The sequence below is a fragment of the Pseudocercospora fijiensis genome (assembly GCF_000340215.1).
Source record: "Pseudocercospora fijiensis CIRAD86 unplaced genomic scaffold MYCFIscaffold_8, whole genome shotgun sequence".
Taxonomy (NCBI): Eukaryota; Fungi; Ascomycota; class Dothideomycetes; order Mycosphaerellales; family Mycosphaerellaceae; genus Pseudocercospora; species Pseudocercospora fijiensis.
In genome coordinates this window covers 509,994-528,605 of record NW_006921539.1, presented here as the reverse complement: position 1 = coordinate 528,605, position 18,612 = coordinate 509,994, and the positions used below count along the sequence as shown (strand labels likewise).

Sequence of the window (18,612 nt, the reverse complement as noted above, 5' to 3'; positions counted from 1 at the left end):
TAAATAGGAAGATAGCTATGTTACGAGCATTAATAGCGCCGCAGCCCTTATAGAAATAATAGGCCTCTAGCTATCGAGAAAGACCCTCTCGAATAATATACAAGCTATTATTACGGCTAAGATAGACACTATCGCCGTACTATCGCTCCCCGACTAATTAGGCTATAGGAATACGTAGCTCTCCTAGACGTCGGTAGCTATTCCTAAAATTGCACTTAGGACAGCTCTTATAGTAGCGGGAGATATTAGCCTATACGCCGTCCTACTAGTAGCGCCGACGAAGGATATCGAAGGTGCCCTCCGCCGCTTAGTAGCCGAGCTTATCGTAAACGGAACGAAGGATCTCTTATCGGGCTACTAGGTCGTTAATAATACGCTAGAGAGGTGCATTAACTATCGCTTATCGCTAAAGGATCCGATCTTTAACTAGGAATCGTCGAGAATAGCGAATAACCCGACAGTATTAACTCTTTAATAGGCTAGGCGCTTTCTTTGTATAGGTTAGGAAGTAGGCGATATAATAGGAGTCGTCGGAGTAGACCCTATTAAGGATATTATCCCTCTCTAGTTTATCCGCCTTAGGTTTAGCCTAGTCGTTATCGTTAGCAGTAGGGCTCTCGTCGGGCTAGTTACTAGGTTAGTCGCTAGGTTAGTCGTCGGTAGTAGGCCTAGTAATCGCTAGTATAGCATTAATATAGAAGGTAGCGAAGAAAGTGCGGTTAATTACCGCATCGATATCCTCTTCTTCTATTATCTCGGCAATGTCCTCTTCTATAGCGGGCCTTCTAGAAAGGCTATCCGGTCTAGTATACTTCTTACTAGAAACGTAGAAGACGTCGAAGTTAAACAAATAGATCTAGGCAACCTACCGAGCTATTATAGAGTTTAGTAGGTCGGAGGCTATACGGTTAAGCTAATAGACTAGCGTCTAAGCATCGATTTCTAGACGAAAGAATATACTAAAGAGCTATAGTCGGAACTTCTTTAGAGCCTTATAGACTCTAAAGCACTCTCGCTTGCTAGCATCGTACCGGGCCTCGATTGGTTTCTATAGTCCGGAGTCGTACCTAATAGGATAACGCAAGGATAGCTCCTTATAGTTATACTGCATTAGTATCTCGCTATAGCCTTCCCCGCTCGAGTCGATAGCAACAATTATTAAACCCGTACCCTCTAAGTAGTTAATAGATATTAGTACAGGTACGCTAACGAGCGCCTTAGTTACTGTGTCCTTAGCCGCTTAGTAAACGGAGGTCTATTCGAATTCAGTATCCTTCTTAAGCAAGGCGTATAAGGGCTTGTATACTAATGCAAAGTTCTCGACCTAGATACGGAAGTAGGAGACTACTCTAAGCTAGGTTCGGACATCCTTCTAATAGGTAGGATCCGGCTAGGACACTATCTTTAGAACCCGTATATTATTAGGATAGCGGCCGTTCTTATTAGTTACAAACCCGACAATGTTTATTCGTTTACATAGGAGCTAAAGCTTCTCCCTATACACCGTTAGGTTAGCTCGCTCTAGGTCGTAGAGGATACTATCGAGGTTCTAAATATATTCGAGAAAGAACCTACGGATGCTAGGCTCTACTTCTTTATTGTCGTACCTGGTTTTAGGGCCCTTAATGCCGATATCGTCGAGGAAAGGCATCGCTATATAGGAGATATAGGCCGCGAGGACTTAGTTTATAATGCGAACGAACTAGGCTACGGAGTTGGTTGCCCCTTAGGGAAGGGTAGTTTGTCTATATAGCCTAAGAGGTATCTCGAAACTAGTAAGGTCGCGGCTATTAGGATAGAGAGGGATCTAGTCGTAGCCCGAGAAAATATTAACTAGTAAGGCTATAATATAGTTAGTAAAAGCTTCCGAGAACCTATTAGTCTCCGGAGGAAGGTTAGCATCTCTAATCGTAACTGCGTTAAACTTTTGTATAGCGTTAATTAGACGGTACTTCTTTAGTTCCCTAGGAGCTGTCTTCTTTTAAACTAGGAAGTATAGATTGCGATACGAGGTATAGGAAGGTTCTAAGGTACTAGCCTTTATACGCTGTCGTATTATGTCCTTAACTATACCTCGTAGGCTTAGGTTTAGCTTAAAACCTAGGTAGGCCTAAGGCTTATACTCGATCGTTCGGATCTTTTGCGGAGGGGCAACCTCCGGATTTATTCTGCCTAGGTAAGTAAAGTTATATGCTAATACGGCCTTGCGATTGTATAGAAGCTCGTATAGCAAATCTAGTTTACGATCCGAAAGCTCGATGCTAGGTTTGATTTTCGTAAGCCTCTCCTCTATTAGCCTTAACCCCCTAGGGATAGTAGAAAACTTTTTAGTAATATACTTCTAATCGTACGGACTATCCCTAGGTAGTAGTGTCGCCTCCTAATTAAGGCACTTTTGTCGCTAGTTAGGATTCCCGCTAGGATTAGACCTATCGGTAATGTATACGCTACCCTTTATAGGCTTAATCTTGTTAGCTACCCTCTTATATAGGGTATATATACTAATCGATTGTCGAACCCGAGCTCGCTCTCTTTATCGCTAGGCTTAGAGATTAGCGTAACAAAACAGCGCGTAAACTTCTTTAGAAGTTTCCTTAAGTCGATAGGTGTATAGCTAGTAGTCCTAATTTATAACGCCGGCGAAAACGTTAGATTCGTAATAATACCCCTAGGGTAGTATTAGACTCGCGCTCTAATTAGTTAGTTCGGGTAGACCCGCGTCCGGTAGTAATACTTGCGATAGCATTATTACCTTAACTCGTATATTAGGTAGTCGTTATGTTATGCTCGCTATCGCTTCGAGCATTCGTCTTCTTAGTATAGAACCTAGAAACTTGCCTTAACGTACGGAGCGGCGCACTTCTAGAAATGACCTATTTAAGCTATACTAACTTATAGCGCAGATTGCCGGTCTTATAACCGCGCCGTAGCGTTTCCCGAAGACCGTCTAGAAGCAGCAAGGATATCCTCGTAGGACTTGTAGCTAGTGTTGCCGACATAACTAGTAAATACGACTCGGTTATCCTTCTAGTTAGCGATAGTTCCCTCCTAGGAGCTATTGTCGCAGTTGCGCTAGATACTACGAGTTATACGAGACTATAGCCGACCTAGAATGATTAGCGTGTTTAGGTCGGCGGCAATCTAGAAGGTAAAGGAAAAGCATATGCCGAAAGCGTCTACTATAATATTGTAGTAGGTACCTACTAGCGTAACCTCCCTATTTACTCCCTATATACTAAGGGAAATGTCTCTATTTATTAGTAGTCTAAGCTGTTTAGCCTAGCGCTTACTTATAATAAGTAACTCTAAACCATTATTAAGCATTACTAGTATCTGTTAACTATAGCTCCCGATAGTAACCTAAATATAGATAGTAGGGACGACGGCGAAGGAACGGGTAACTGCGGAAAGGTCTATATTATTAGGGATAGAGTAAAGTTCTTTAGGTCGAGGAGGTCCTACTCGACCGATTTATTAGCTAGTAAATCGGATAGCCTTAATAGAAACTAAAACTAGAGTAGGGTCGGCATTATTACTATCCCCTCGGCCTATCTCCTTAATCCCCTCTTCGTTAGCATTATCGATAGTCTCCTAGCTCTCGTAGGTTACTAATTCGCCTTCTACTAACTCTTAGGCACCTAAAAATTTAGGAAGGAACTATAGAGAAGAGACGTCGATATAATCTTCTCGTCCCTATTTTCTTCGGAAGGTAGCGAGGTCTTTTATAAAGGTAGTATCGTTAGGGATTCGGCTCTAGAACAGGTTAGTAGGTAAACCGTATACTAGCAGCTCTCCTATAGATACATTAGACTTAAGGTCTAGGAACTATAAAGCCTAGAAGAGAGCGTTTACCTTTGTGTCTAAGGAGTTAGCTAGGCTAGTACTATACTTTTTTATATACCTATCGAAGCGAAAGCTCTTTAGATCGGATAACTTTCGCTTGTAGGCCGGTAGGTTAGCTAGACCTAGGGTACTACTAATGTCGGTAGTAACATCCTCTATATCGACCTCTAGAGTCTCTAGGACGACTAGGCTTTCTATAAGTAGGGTACTAGGTGCGGTAATAGGTACGGTGCTAGATCGGGTAGCGCGGTCTATAGCTATCTAGAGAGTCTTAGTTTTAGCGGTTAATTCTCGTTATTGTTTAGCCTTATCGGCCGCCTTATTCTTTAGTACCCTAGTAGGGGCCGCCGTACTAGGGCGTATAGGATTCTAAGGGCTCTTACCCTTGTTTTAGGACTAGGTCTAAGACCGTATAGCAGCGTAGACATCTATACTATTCTTAGTAACCGCGTAAACATTAGTAACTGCGTCCGGATCCTAAGAAACAAAGTTGACCTTAATAGGCTTAGTAGTACTATTACTACTCCGCTCCTTAACCTATTTTGCCCTAACCTTCTAAGTTTCTCGTTTAGCAATAGCGGCGAGGGTACTATTCCTAGTATCCTTAAACTCGATCTTGCCGCTATACTTCTTTTCTAGAAGGGTCTTTAGCTAAGGTAGCTTCGGGGCTCTCCGATTCTACTCGAAATCAATCTTATCGCTAGTGTCTATATAGTAGAATCGGCTATTTACTTATATAATAAGCTTCCTTTTAAGAAGCTCTTTCTAGATAGGGTAGGACGATTAGACATATTTAAACCCGCTACACATCTAGCACTTGCTATCTAAGTTAGAATAGATCTTCCGTATAGCGTAGACATCTACTAAAGGGGCTTTAGGGTAGTTAGGATCTAAAACCTAGTAGACTAGTAGTATATCGCCTAGTATAGTAGCATTAATAACCTCCCTAACTCGCTATAATGCTTTCGTATTTAGGTTTAGCTAGGCTAGGGATTTAGCTAAGTCCGCGACGTCCTAAGAGTGTTTAGTAATAGTAGGAGTTACGGTCTTAGGACTACTTTGCGATTTAGGAAGGAACTTAGGTCCCTTGCTTCCTATAGTGTCTTTCCTAACCTGCGCTAGGTTATTCCTATCTTCGCTATAGATAAACTTCCTCGCATCGGCGGTGCTATTAATGTCGGCCTTAATATATACTAGGACCTCTTTGTATTTCCTAAAACTCTTAGGATCGGACTCGCTAAGCTTATAGCGACGGAAGATACGCTAAGCTATAGGCTACGGCAATCCCTAGAGGAGCAGCCTCGTTCTCTAAGAGTTTTCGAGGTTACTCTATTCGATGCCGTCCGCTAACTCGACAAACTCGCGGATATACCCCTTTAGGTCGTTATCCTTAGTGCGCCTTACTAAGCAGAGGGACTCGAGCTACGTACGACTGCCTTTAATGCGACGGCTATCGCGCTCCCGATATTCCCTTATAAAGGCTATCTTAAAGGTCTCCTAGTTAGAATTAGACTTGTCGTCCTTTTCTAGGTAGCTAACTAGGGTTTTAAGGGTTCGGTAAAGCTTAGAGGAGGTAGTCCTCGTATAGGACCGAATCTTGTACTAGTCGGATTCTCTATCGAGCTCGTAATTAACTAAGCCTTCCTTAAAGCGTTCTATATGTGCTATAGCGTTCTACCCTTCGAATAGGGGATTTATACTGCTCCTTAGCTCTAGCGGGCGACGCTTGTTTTAACGGAGAAGCTTAGTTTGCTTCTCTATTATCTTTATAAGAATAGTATAGAGCGCCTCTAGCGTAGAAGGCGTAGAAGGCTTACTTATATTAACTAGTCGCCGCCTAATTTCTTCGTTAATAGGATTAGGGGCGTTTTCGGATTTAGAGGATTCCGCTAATTCTTAATGTTCGTTTTCGCTAGAGCTAGAGCTTATTCGATTATTATAAAATAGTTAAAATAGTTAAAATAGAATGCTATATAAAGTTAAAATAGAATGCTATATAAATGTGTTTTTAGTAACTTTAGTCTGTTTGGTTTGTTATAATATTGCTATACGAGAGAGTAGTATATTAGGCTGTTTCTCCTAGTGTTACCCCTAGGGTAGCATTAGGATTTAGCCTCCTAGGGGTCGCCTAACTACCTCTAGGAGCTTAGTTTAGTAGATTTTGGATAAAAGCCGCTCGGAGGGAGAGACTACAATCTCTATTTACTCCTAGATCCTAGAAACTAGCTCGTATCTCCTTTAGCTAGGCGGGGGAGGCGGTAGCCTTCTTTTTCTAGTAGAAGGCTAAGCACTATCTAAGCGAGGCTACGAATCTAGGGACGCCCTACCCGATTAATAGGGGACTCCCCGGCTATCCGACCTACAATCCGTATTTGCTATTAATTAATAGTCTTAGCAAACTAAGCAAGGCCGATAGGTAATTAGTCTATCTCCTCCTTAGGCGGGGCTTATCTCGAGCAAGCGGTGCTAAATAGGTCTTCGACCCGGAGCCGAGTCCTTAGAAGCTAGCTATAGCTATAGACTAGGCCCTAAGCTGTAATAGTCCTAAGGGTTTGCAGCTTTTCGGGGTTAAAGCGATGCCCTCGTTAAGAGGTTTCTCTACTTATCGTAATAGCCCCTTAAGATACTTCGGTATCGTCCGTATCGTAGGCTCTTGTCGTGCCCTTGCTTTAGTTATAGCTATTCGTGCCTAGAGACTACCTTTAACATACCCGAACCTGTTAGATATAAAGAGATAGCCCTACCTTCGGCTCTAATAAAGGACGGAAACTAAAACTACTACTACTACTAGCAGTAATAGTATAGGCCACCGAGGGTAATATAACCTATAGCAATATAGGCAGCTATATTTAGCATAATAGGATAACAAGACGGTTGCTTAGGCTAATAACTAGAGCCCTGCAATATAGGCATTATAGAAGTGTAACGTAAACAATGTACTATACGAGGTTAGTGCTCTATCTACAATGCAGAAGGAGGCCTCTTATATAGGCTTAAAACTCAGCCTAGGTATATAGGGCCGGTTACTAGCTAATACTAGTCGCTACTATTATTAACCTTACCTACACTACGAGCCTAAGGCACCTTTAATTAAAACTTTGATTAAAACTTTAAGGCTAAGTCAAAACTTTAAGCCGCTTAAAAGATTAAGTAGACTAATAGACTAACTAACTAAGGGCAAAACTATAGAGCTAAGCTAGCCGGGGTCGATCTTGCGGACAATAGGTTACTCCTCGATCTTTCCGACCCTTTAAGCGAGGCGAACCTCTACTACTATACTTATAATAGCCTTTACCTATAGAAACTAGAAGAACTGAGTTTTTTGAAAAGATATAGTTAGTTGATACTTGAAGGCTACCAAACCTAACTAATTTAGGCTAGTAAAACTACGATAGTAAATAATAACCCTCGGAAGCGGACAAACCCTCGGGAGCGGACATTGCTAGGTCTTTTAAGAGTAGACGCAAAGAACTCGGTACGACATTACGTAGAGCGGAGGTAGGGCTACAATACCTCGTACGTCTACCTATTATAGTAGGGAAGACGCGCTCGTATTATAATTAGTCGAAGGCCCTTAATTCTTATAGATATATATTACTTTATAGTTTATTATATATAGGGATAGCGCAGTTAGAATTAGACATTGTGTTAGAAGGTAAGGTTTAATATAGTTACATAATTAGGTGGTTAAGTATTTAATTTAGCGCGGACTAAGCGGCTTATTAGACCTACTAAGTTAGCAGCAATAGGGGTTAAGACTAGAACAAAGACCGGCTACGAGGGCGCGGCCTTTAGAAAGGAAGCGTATATTAGGGCTAAAGAGGCTACACGTAATTAGCATATAACTAGGCCGAGTAAAGCTAGGGTCTTAATGCCTTAGGCAGGGCTTGGCGCTTAGCGTTAGGCCAACTCTCCTGCCTTCCTCCCTCTCCTCCGAGATCTCTATCGAATACTATACTAATTTACTACTACCCTATCTACCTGCTAACATAACCCTTCTTACAATACTAGTATATAGACGTTATACGGACGTAGCTACTTTAAAAAATAGCACTATACTTCTCTATATATAAATAGTATATAGTAATTGCTATATTACTATATAGTAATAAGTAATTACTAAATAGTAATAGTAAATTGTAATTACTATTACTATAGAATTCTAAAAAAAATAGTAATAGTAATTATTATTACTACGTCTTGAAATTTCTATAGTAATTACTATAGGCCCGGGGATAGTAATTACTACTTGCTAAGGTTTAGACATTACTAGCCTCTAGCAACCGGTACCCTAATTCTAACTAACGAAAGCGTACCTAGCTTAGTAGAGTATCCTAATCTAGAGCTAAGAATAGTTCGCGCTAGGAAATTGTTGTGTATCTTGTAAGCGTACTATTCCTAGTTACCTAACACTAGTTACGGTCCGAGAAGTACTAGAGGTCGCCCGCTTTATAGATAAGGCCCTAAACTAGCCTAAATACCTAACTAGTAGTAGGCTCTATATACTAGTATCCTATACTAGTCTCTATAAGACTCTAATAAAAAGTATAGTATTAGAGCTGTAAGAACTGCTAGTTGTACTATGTTTCTAATATTTAATCTAGTACTTTAAGATAAAGAACCCTTAGGATTTTCCTTTATAAATTCCTTAGTATAAATTTAAATAGATATCTACTAATATCGAGTATTTCTTTTAGCTATATATTGTATACAACTCTTTTTGTATTTACTATCAAGTAATCTTTGCTAGTAGGCTTTTTTAATAATCCTTAGGAATAAAAAGATATTATATTAGGACCGTAGGAACTAGTTCTATTATATGTAATTTATACTAGTACCTAATAATTTTTAGTACTAGTATTTCTTATATTAACATATTAATAAAGTAGCTATCTAATTTAATAGTAAGTTAAAAAAAACTTTTGCTACTATTTTAGTATTTCTTTTATAAAAATACTAGATTAACTTATATATCTATTTATAGGTGTATATTTATATACGCTATTATTAATCGACTATAAATGCGATATTAGACTGTCTAAAAATTCTTACTTATATCCTTTCTATATATCGCTATAGAAAGAATATCTATCTATATACTATATATATTTTTAATTAATTTTTTAGGCAGTTATATAGTATGCTAGTAGGGCCAGGTACGTGCAGTAGTGTAGTAGAAGGGATAAGAATTAGTCGATTAGTAGGAACGTAGCTACGTGGGCGCTAATTTGCGGCGAAGAACGTTGTACACGGATGTGTGCGGAAATCGGACGATGGTCAGATCCGCGTAATCAAGCGCAGATTCTAGTGCAAATAGCAGTTCAGTTACGGCCGAACAGTTCCTACCTTTCAGTCTGAGCAGTTTGTCCAGTAATATAGCCCTTTTGGGTTGTCCCACGGGCAGTCAGAATACAGTCAATCAGATCTTCAGCTCTCGAAATCCAGACTCGGCGCACCGCTGTGTCTACAGGCGGACCGACCCTTGTTAAATACGGTGAACTTCGCTCGCAATTCGACAATGCTCCCTTGCACGGTGGCACGATTGTTGACCGGCGGGCGGCGGCACGATATGCCCTGCCTTGCGAAGGCACAGCAAGCAGTAAACCAGCATCGCCTTCATCTGGCCGACGATTGTAGGCTTGCCATGCACACTGTCAGCCATGGCTGGTGGTTGTATTTGGCGTTGGACATATTAGGCCATAAGTGGCGGGATTTCCTCGCATCTAGACACCCTCTACTCCTAGCCGTGACTGAACCTCCCAGCCTACGCAATGGGTCTAAGAACTGAATCAAGAGCAGGCCGAGGTGGAAGGCAGAAAGCCGTTCGAGACAGCACGTACGACCCAGGTAAGTGGCAGCATGCAGAACTCCACGGCTGGCAGTGTTTGACTAACACCCCAAATAGCTTGCGATCAATGCCGAGTGAAGAAAATACGATGCGGAAGAGAGCGTCCATGTTGCCAGCATTGCGAGCGTCTTCAACTGGAATGCACATGGTCCGATTACGGAAAACGACCAAATCGTACTGCTGAACTGTAAGCAACGCCCGAAAAATTACCGCCGCAGCTCAGTTTGACCAAGGATTTATGGCAGGGCAGCGCAAGTAGAGAGTCTCGAGGATCGTCTCGACTCTGTCGAATGCATAGAAGGCCGTCTTGATCGATTGGAAGAATTGGTCAAGCACAGCATGCAAACGCCTTCGCAAGCGAGGCTTCTCACTTCGTCCTCTGGGGAGGGCAGTCCGAGTCCAATGAGCGAAGCAGATGGCCTACCGACACCATGCAATCGCTCCGGTCTAAATCTGTCTCTCAAGTCTGGCCATCGTGGAATAATTCTAGACGCTGAGACATTGTACGAACGCTATCATGGGCCTCTGTCGCTTTTCTCGTTGGTACAAGAGTTCCAATGCCACACTTTGGGCTCTCTTGCCAGTCCGGATGTGCCGGAAATGCCGACTCATGCCCTGGTCGCTGCTATGACTGCTCAACGTCTAGAAGCATTGGACCTGAAATACTCATCCGGATCGCTTCCCAAGGACAAATCGCCTCTAGAAACTCCACCAAAAGCATTGTTCGAGGCCTCAGTCGGGCCGTACTTTGACAGCGTTCATCCTTCGCTGCCAATTTGGACGCCTGAAGGGCTGAGCCGCCTCATGTCCATCCTGTACAATGAACAGAAGGAGGAGAAAGACGATGCTTTAATTCTGTGTGCGAACAATGTTATATTAATGATCGTTACAGCGAGAACAAGGCAAGCACGAACTCCATCGAAAGAAAGGATTTCTCAGCAGACGATGTGGCAATCAATCGATGAGAACGTTGCTGACGTCTGTTTTGAGAACGCAAGACGTGGAATTTGCATAGCGGACACTCTTCTTCTACCACGCTTAGCAAATGTTCAGGCTCTAACCTCATTGGTAAGCGGGTGATTCTGACCGAAACTTGGTTTTCTAGGCTCGTCTGATATTGGTGCAGGCAATCATCGCTCTATATCACTTCACACCAGATGTTTTCGATCGCTTATTCGGATACGCTTTGCAGTTGGCGAAATCCATTGGACTTGACCAAAGGAACCATCTCTGCAGCGGACAGGACGCACTTGCTAGAGCTGAGCGAGCCAATGTCTCAGCTTGTCTATACATCTTGGAGTGTTCCAGCGCGTGGAACAGAAGCTTAACGATCTCTTTTCGCATCTCCCCCGATAATATGGAGCTGCTTACGAAAAGAATCGATCCAGATTGCCAGGACTTCTTGTTGCGGATTCAGCTTGCTAGCATCGAAGACCAGATCAATGCTGGTCTCCATTCTGAGGCTCCCGCGCTTGATGATCTTACATCGGGTGGGAATAATTCTGTTGAACAAGTGCGAGTCACTCTGGATGAAGTGTTGGAAAGAGACCCGACTTCGATATCTCCAGAAGTTCAGTTGGGATGCAGATGGTGCCGTATTCTATTGAACTACTTCGGTACTTCAAGTGCCGGCACGGAAACTATCCTACACGACTCGAGAACCTATCTGGACACGATAATACACATTTGGAACAGTAGTGAGCAGCTCAAAAGCTTCGTGAGCATGATAAGGTGAGTCGCGCCGCTTGCTGATGTGTTCCCTGCTAAGTGATTTTCCTTCACGCCAGACATGTCCTTGTTTCACCACCTCTGGCACTTCTAAAATTGAGCGCTCACCACCTGCGTCATCCCAACCCAGACGATCTACACCGCCTGCAAGCTTCCGCCGCCATCTTGCGATCGCTGGGAGAACAGATGGAAGTCAACGGGTCTGGTGAGGTGTCATACGCCAGGCAGATGAGCAGTGTTGCCGACATACTGTCCGAAATGGCCGGCAATATCTCATTTCATGCCCACAAGACTTTTGACGCCGTCACGCCAGATCCATGGGCTCATGCACTGGCCATAGGTATGTCCCTAATGGTCTGAGATGACAATATCACTAATTCTTCTTAGACGACGACAGTCTTGCCGTTGAGCCTCTCGGTTCACTGTTTGGAGACATATGCCAACTGCCACTACAGCAGTACTCTTTGCCTGATGAGTCGGATGATATCGACCGACTTCTGTTTCCATGGCATTCATCTTAATTACTATACAACCTGCATTTCATTCTAATGACCTCCTAACGGAATTGAATGTTTTTTGAGACATCGCTGCTAGTCTGCTTGTGTTTAGACGATGCTCGGTTGCAATGGCAAGGCTTTTATACACAGCACCGCTAAGAATGCCACGACACTGCACCCTGTCATCTCGTACCAGACTGTCGAGAAGGCTGTCCTATAGCTTGCGATCGCCTCGCCAAGTACCTCTTGCGTCAAATTCGTGCTACGAAGCATCGGTATAAAGCTTATCGCATCGTTGGCGTCAACAAGCCGTCCAGTCTCGAGAAGGCCTGGTGAAAGGTGAAAAGTGCTGCTGAACGCCGTGGAAGAGATAGCAAGTCCGAAGGCACCTCCTAATAAGCGGGCGAACGCTATCATACCTGCTGCCAGACCCATGTCTTCAGGATCCAGTACTGATGCCTGCATCGGAATGGTCAAGATGGTGTACAGTGAACCAAGGCCAATTCCAGCAATGAGCTCATACATTGTTTGTTCCACAAGGAGCGTGGATCGTTTGAGCAATGATAGAAGTCCCACGCCACAAGCCAGAAGAGAAGCTCCAATGCGAATCGTCCAGACATATTGGCCAAATCGCTCGACAATCACGCCAGAAACAAAGCCACAGATGATGACGGCAAGATTCAACGGTAGCATCGACACCACGGTCTGCATTGGTTGCTGAAGATGAACCGCTTGGAAGAATAGTGGGAGATACAGCAATAAGACATACACGATCGCGCCGTGGAGGAAGACTGCGATCAGCGACGCCTTTGCAGTCGTCGGCTTCATCAAACGGCGCGGGAACATCGGCTCATCTCGACGTCTCTCAACCACGACCAGCAGTATGAGGAGCCCAAAACCTATTCCCAACGGGACAATCGTTCTCCACGACTTCCAAGGCGCCAGCGCACCGGCCCAGCTGATCGGTAGAACGAAAAGAGTCAGGCCAGTCGTACACAGCAGCATCCCGATCCAGTCGAATACCCGTGCACGAAACACCATCAAAGCGAAATCTATCTTCCCAGTCTCTGTGAGAAGCATGAGCCCGAAAGCAGTGGTGCAAAGTGGGAGATTTATCCAGCCGATCCATCTCCAGTTCCTTCTAGATCCATCGGCGAGCGCAGCACCTATGATAGGACCTAGGACACTGCCCGCCGCCATGGGCAGACCCAGGAGCCCCAAGTAGAGAGGTCGTTTCTTCAGCTCCGTGATATCGGACACGATGATCTCAGGGATCACATCCATGCCGCCGGCGCCGAGGCCTTGGAAAATCCGTCCGATAACGAGCACGGTCATGTTTGATGCGAGGGCGAAAATGATCGAGCCGAGCAGGAAGAGCAGCAGTGCGGCGTGGAGAGGGTAGACGCGTCCCACGATGTTCGTCAAGGCCAGGTATAGCGGCAAGGATACCACATTCGCCAGCAGGAAGGCAGTGCTCGCCCAGAACGAGGATAGCGTCGTCCCATGCAAAACGTTTGCGATGACCTGCTCTTGTAAGCCCACAGCATTCAAGGCTTTTTTCCATTTCCCTTGCTTCCGGGCCTGACCTACTGCCAAAGATGTAGACAATGCGGTCGCGTCTAGCGATGCAATGAAGACCATGATGCTGAGTGCTGCAAACGTGGACGCAAACGCACGGCTGCTTTGTTTTGGCAGCATGAATTTTAATAGGGAGGTTCTGGGTGCTTGATGAAGGCCTCTAGGGTGACGATCACGGCTGCTATGCAGTTCCAGAGAGTTAGACATGGGAGCAGTAGCGATGTTCCGTGGTTAGCAATTCTAGCGAATTGTGTGGGTGGGTTTGGGCGTGTATCATAGCTAGGACATAACAGGATGCTGTCAGTCGAGCCCGGAGGACGGAACCCGTGGTCTCGGACACGGGATCGGGTTGAAACTACGAGGACGGGTGTTTCTAGCAGGAGGTGCAGGCGATGTGCCTTTCCGAGAGAGCAAGAGGTCCGTGAGTGGAGGCGCCTTTGGTGTGATGAGATTATGGTTGTTGTTTGTGGTTGTGATTCCCGGCAAAGTGATTGTGATTATACTTGCCAAATCACTTCCTTCGACCAAGATGTGTCTATAGTAGCATTTCTAGGCTATATCAGCCTTCTGAACAAGGCGACAAGCTCGCTGTATCTTGATCTCCCTAATGTATAAGGATGTCCTTGGTAAAGGATAGCTATTGTCTAGCAATGATACCTTACTCCTTCACTAAAGTGGGTCTGAATTGTGCTTACTTAGCTCAAGGTAGGCTGCTTCCCCTAGCTTCTCCTACTATTGTGATTATGACTGCGATTTTGTAATTAATCACTCACAATCGACAACTAAGATGAAATTCATCAGTATAATCAGGCTGGCATGAGAAATACATCTAGCTAAGCGAAGCAAAGATTTAGCTACACTTGACGTCACGGCCTTCGAATCCTGTATCTCCCACTACATAGCCGCAGCCACCGCCCCAGTCTCAGCGTACACCAACTCAGGCTTGGAGTACTGAATATTGACAGTAGGGCCGTCGCCCAGATTACGCTCAGACAAGTAGCGATAAACCTTCTGCGCCGCTCTCGGAGTAGATTTGCTACTTTTCAACTCAATCATCTCGCTGAAAAACTCGAGGATCGTTTGAGCCAAGCCATCAACCTCAGCCAGGGTGTTGTTGGCATGGAAGACAAATCGCACTCTTCCCGTGCCTTCGGGCACCACGGGACTATCGATGGCCCATGCGCAGTAGCCGGCTAGTTGAATGTGGAACATGAGGTAGTAGTTGTATTTCTCCTTGGTCCAGATTGGAACGATGTGAGAGAGGAAAGGTTTCGTCTCCCAGTTTTCCATTACGGGAATGGAGCACATTCCCAGAAACTCGGCGCGCGCAAAGGTCATGCTGTTCGCCATGGTGGCGAAGAAGTGCTTGATCAATTTTTGTATCTTGTCTTGCGCCTGCATTTCGTCATTAGTGGTTTGGAAGCTGTGTGATGTGCTCGAGTAGGGTGCTCTTACCTGCTGGGTCTCCCCACTGTTGAGCAGACCATAACCGGCTCGAATGGCGGCCAGCATAGGAAAAGACGGAGCCGTGGTATAGATCACGCCACGAGCGAAGTTTATGAGCGTATTCCGAATCGTGTCGTTCGCCAAGACGATAGCTGTGTGAGCGGTCAGCATGAATTCATCGACCGTCGAGGGATGAATCGATTGGCTGAGATACCTCCGTGGGATCCTAACGCTTTTCCAAACGTATGCACACGTATCGCAATCTCCTTTTCCAGTCCGAGCAGACAGACTAAGCCAGAGCCACGGCGACCAATGACACCAGTGCTGTGTGCCTCGTCAACGATGAATTGGACCGTCTGCGTAAAAGGGAAGATTTGTTTCGCGGTGGCGACCATCTCTGCGAGAGGACAAACGTCCCCATCCATGCTGTACACCGTCTCAACGGCGACGAAGATCGTGCTCTCGCCCGCTCGGATGCGAGGATGCGCGTCTCGGACTGAGCGCAGAGTGCTCGCGAAGGAATCTACATCGTTGTGCAGGAAAGGAAGCTTGCTGGACGCCTTTGTGTGCTTCATGCCATCGTGGACGCTTGCATGAATAAGTTCATCGTAGAGAATGACATCGCCTGGCTGGGGGATGGCCGTGAAGATGGCACCATTGGCTTCATACCCCGAGTTGGTAATAAGGCCTGTCTCGGCACGATGGAAGTCGGCCACTTCTTGTTCGATGTCTTCAACGTAGGTATTGTTGCCATCGAGTAGCCGTGAGCCAGTACTTCCAAGTGAGAAGTCCGGGTATCGTGAGAGTTCTTCGAAAAATGCCTTTCGAATCTGACCGGTAGACGCGAGAGACAGCGCATCATTGGATGAGAAGTCGGCGGCGCCTGGTACAGGGCGGCGAAGATTGACCAGCCCGTGGTGTGCTCGCTTCTCGTCCAACGCTTTTTCGAGACCACGATAGAGCGCAGGAGTGTTGCTAGGCAGAGTTGGGGATCGAAGTCTCTGGGCAGATGCCCACCCACCGAGCATCGACAAAGCCATGATATCGCTGAATGTGCGCACGGTCGAAGAAGTCTGGTGAAACAAATTGAGTCGTATCGTAGCCCCTTTCAGCCTCTTGTACTGGACATAGGTACTCAGGTCGGACACCGGGACCCGGTCGTTATTGCTGTGATGCAGACTGCCCGACAAACGGGATTCGATGTCCGACTGCGAGCTTTTTATTTACGTTGACGTGGCTCAGATCGCGATCAGCGCGACCTTGCCGTGCTTCTCGTCGTCATTATGCACACGGTCATAACAGGCGGTTCTAAAGGACTGGGCAAGGAGATTGCCAGCATTCTGCTTGGCAAAGGTTAGTCTTCGGCTACTTACCACGTATTCGAAAGCTACTTACTACTGCTACGCAGGGACTGATGTTACGCTCATTGCCCGGGATTCGACAGCGCTGGAAGCAGCTCAGAGAGAGTTGACACAATCTGACTGCTGTGGGAACCTAGTTAATTATATCTCTGTGGATCTTTCCAACAGTGCTAAGGTATGGAAAAGCAGCAGGATTCTGCCGTGCGCACTGGCTGATTTGTCGAAGACGGAGGAGGCCTTCAGATCGTGGCGAGAACTCCCAGATGTGATATACTGCGCAGCCGGCGGGGCAGTCGTTGAGAATGGCTTCTTGCGAGACATCAGCCCGTGCCATGTTGAAGACTGTATGCGCAACAACTATCTGACAGCCGCATTCGCAGCCCAAACGATGCTGAAGTTGTGGCTTGAAGATGATGCTAAGAAGCGTATGTCTTTATCAAATGGGTTCAAGCCGTCAGAGCAGCGAAAGAGGCGCATCGTGTTTATATGCAGCACTGCAGTGTTCGTTGGACTGCCTGGGTACGATGCGTACACCCGTATGTGTGACCGCGTTGCCGTGTCGAATTGTACCTGTGCTGACGAGAGGTTGCACTAGCTGCCAAAGCGGCCGTACGCGCGTTGGCAGATATCCTACGAAGTGAAGTATACCAGTACTCAGGCCCGGGAGCAATCTCAGACTACAAGATACACTGTGCATTTCCGTCGAATTTTGGATCCGCTGCTTTTCTGGAAGAGCAGAAGCATAAGCCAGTTATGACTTGCCGTTTCGAGGGCACACTGGTCGAGAGCGAAGAGGAGTTGCTAAAGCGAGTCCCCACTGCAAGGTATGTCGCTGAGCGCATCGTCCATGGCGTTGAACAAGGGAAAGACTTTGTCATTCTCGATGGCAGTGCGGTGTCAGAGTTACTATACGCCGGTATGAGGGGGCCTTCGCCCGCGCGTGGGCTTGGCCTCGTGGACTTTTTCGCGTCCCTTGCTATGCTCGCCGTGTGGCCCTGGTTGAGAAGGAGGCTAGACCGACTCTGTGCAGGAAACAAGGATATCTAGAGACTCGATGGTTGAATCTTGCATGCCGATCATATTTGAGATTCATAGTCCGGATATGAACGTAAGCAAATTGCATTCAATCTAGCTTACCCTGCGAGCCGCGCGCAAGTGGTCTTGGCTCGTGCGACTGCGCTGCATCAGATATGCTACGATGGCCCCGGTATTCGGAGCCGAGCAGCCGGTCCCACCATGTGAAATAGATCTGAAAGTTTGTCTAACCACGATCAGCACGTTCGCTGAAGCAGGTTTCGGCCAATGCTTACCTTCAGACCCCAGCGCTCGTGATGAACGTTGTGGTAAATGATATCAGCGCCGGTCAACTTCCCGAAGATCGAAAACGGGCTCCACGGGAGATCGTACGCGCAGTGATCCTCGACCGTCTTTGCCGTTACCAAGGCGTAGAACCAGATCGTTTCTTGGCTCGAAAGCCCGATGACCCATACACCCAGGATGCCACCCATTCCATCAACGCAGAGCGATTCGAACCAGTGGTTGTAGAGCGCGCCAAAGGAGAACGGAACGTACAGCTGATGATGGACTGCATGGACGTTCCTGTAAAGCCAGGTGTTGCGATGTTCGGCATAATGCGTCCAGAACACCCAGGTGTCGAGGACTACTAGAGCACAGAATTGCCGAGACAGCAGCCACAGCATGTTGAAGGCGCCGTGGAGGAGGCCGTGGAGCGTGGCTGGGCCGGGGCCTGCCGGGGCAGCTCCCGCGAGCAGGATTGTATCATTTGTCATTATCCGTCCCGAGCCCTGCGCTGGACTTTGGAGAGCCGTTTCTGCGGGCAGCTGTGCTGATGCTGATGCTGATGCTGATGCTGCCCACAGTAAAGCCGTCTGGGCAACTTGGGACATGAGAACATGGCGAAAGACGGCGCCGCGAGTGACGAGATTCTGATTCTGCAGCTTCCCAGACTCCCTTGGCGGTGCGGGCCGAAGGCGGATGCGGTGTTTGTTGCACAGGTCGAAGTAGTCCAGCAGTTCGTAGAATGCGGAAACAGTCCAGTAGGTGATGACGGGGGACAAGATGGCCCACTGTTCATCACTCACGCATCGAGAAAGTGGTCGAGTCTGCATACTGTCGGTTCGAGAGGTAGTCGTGCACCGCGACTACATGTAGTGGACTTGATGAAGGACATGGCGGTGGCTGCTGGAAGGCGAAAGAGCTTTTGATTGAGACGTGGCCGTGAGGTTGTCGGAGGACGGGATGCGGATGCGGATGTGGATGCGGATGTTGATGGGAGGAGGTCACCAGTGCC

General features: G+C 46.3%; 5 protein-coding genes across 5 annotated transcripts; 2 read left to right on the top strand and 3 right to left on the bottom strand.

Annotated features, from left to right (window-relative positions):
* Positions 1 to 9,096: 9,096 nt before the first annotated feature.
* On the top strand, positions 9,097 to 11,779 carry MYCFIDRAFT_177754 (uncharacterized protein; the record flags this gene model as incomplete). The annotated part of the gene is made up of 15 exons (XM_007931713.1): positions 9,097 to 9,150; positions 9,183 to 9,246; positions 9,275 to 9,476; positions 9,502 to 9,618; positions 9,656 to 9,724; positions 9,772 to 9,839; positions 9,884 to 9,946; positions 9,990 to 10,548; positions 10,584 to 10,638; positions 10,682 to 10,691; positions 10,745 to 10,767; positions 10,797 to 11,181; positions 11,212 to 11,316; positions 11,394 to 11,426; positions 11,460 to 11,779. The coding sequence occupies 15 exons, from the start codon at positions 9,097 to 9,099 to the stop codon at positions 11,777 to 11,779; spliced, it is 2,127 nt and encodes a 708-aa protein (XP_007929904.1).
* Positions 11,780 to 12,024: 245 nt separating this feature from the next.
* MYCFIDRAFT_34940 (uncharacterized protein) lies at positions 12,025 to 13,614 on the bottom strand (the record flags this gene model as incomplete). Its single annotated transcript, XM_007931473.1, has 2 exons — positions 12,025 to 13,440; positions 13,507 to 13,614. The coding sequence occupies 2 exons, from the start codon at positions 13,612 to 13,614 to the stop codon at positions 12,025 to 12,027; spliced, it is 1,524 nt and encodes a 507-aa protein (XP_007929664.1).
* Positions 13,615 to 14,388: 774 nt separating this feature from the next.
* Positions 14,389 to 15,968, bottom strand: MYCFIDRAFT_34548 (uncharacterized protein; the record flags this gene model as incomplete). The annotated part of the gene is made up of 3 exons (XM_007931446.1): positions 14,389 to 14,889; positions 14,950 to 15,092; positions 15,155 to 15,968. The coding sequence occupies 3 exons, from the start codon at positions 15,966 to 15,968 to the stop codon at positions 14,389 to 14,391; spliced, it is 1,458 nt and encodes a 485-aa protein (XP_007929637.1).
* A 679-nt stretch (positions 15,969 to 16,647) lies between these two features.
* On the top strand, positions 16,648 to 17,348 carry MYCFIDRAFT_34072 (uncharacterized protein; the record flags this gene model as incomplete). The annotated part of the gene is made up of 2 exons (XM_007931421.1): positions 16,648 to 16,837; positions 16,897 to 17,348. 2 exons carry the CDS (start codon positions 16,648 to 16,650, stop codon positions 17,346 to 17,348), a joined length of 642 nt encoding a protein of 213 aa, XP_007929612.1.
* A 76-nt stretch (positions 17,349 to 17,424) lies between these two features.
* Positions 17,425 to 18,430, bottom strand: MYCFIDRAFT_34324 (uncharacterized protein; the record flags this gene model as incomplete). Its single annotated transcript, XM_007931432.1, has 3 exons — positions 17,425 to 17,562; positions 17,612 to 18,060; positions 18,118 to 18,430. 3 exons carry the CDS (start codon positions 18,428 to 18,430, stop codon positions 17,425 to 17,427), a joined length of 900 nt encoding a protein of 299 aa, XP_007929623.1.
* Between the last annotated feature and the right edge of the window lie 182 nt (positions 18,431 to 18,612).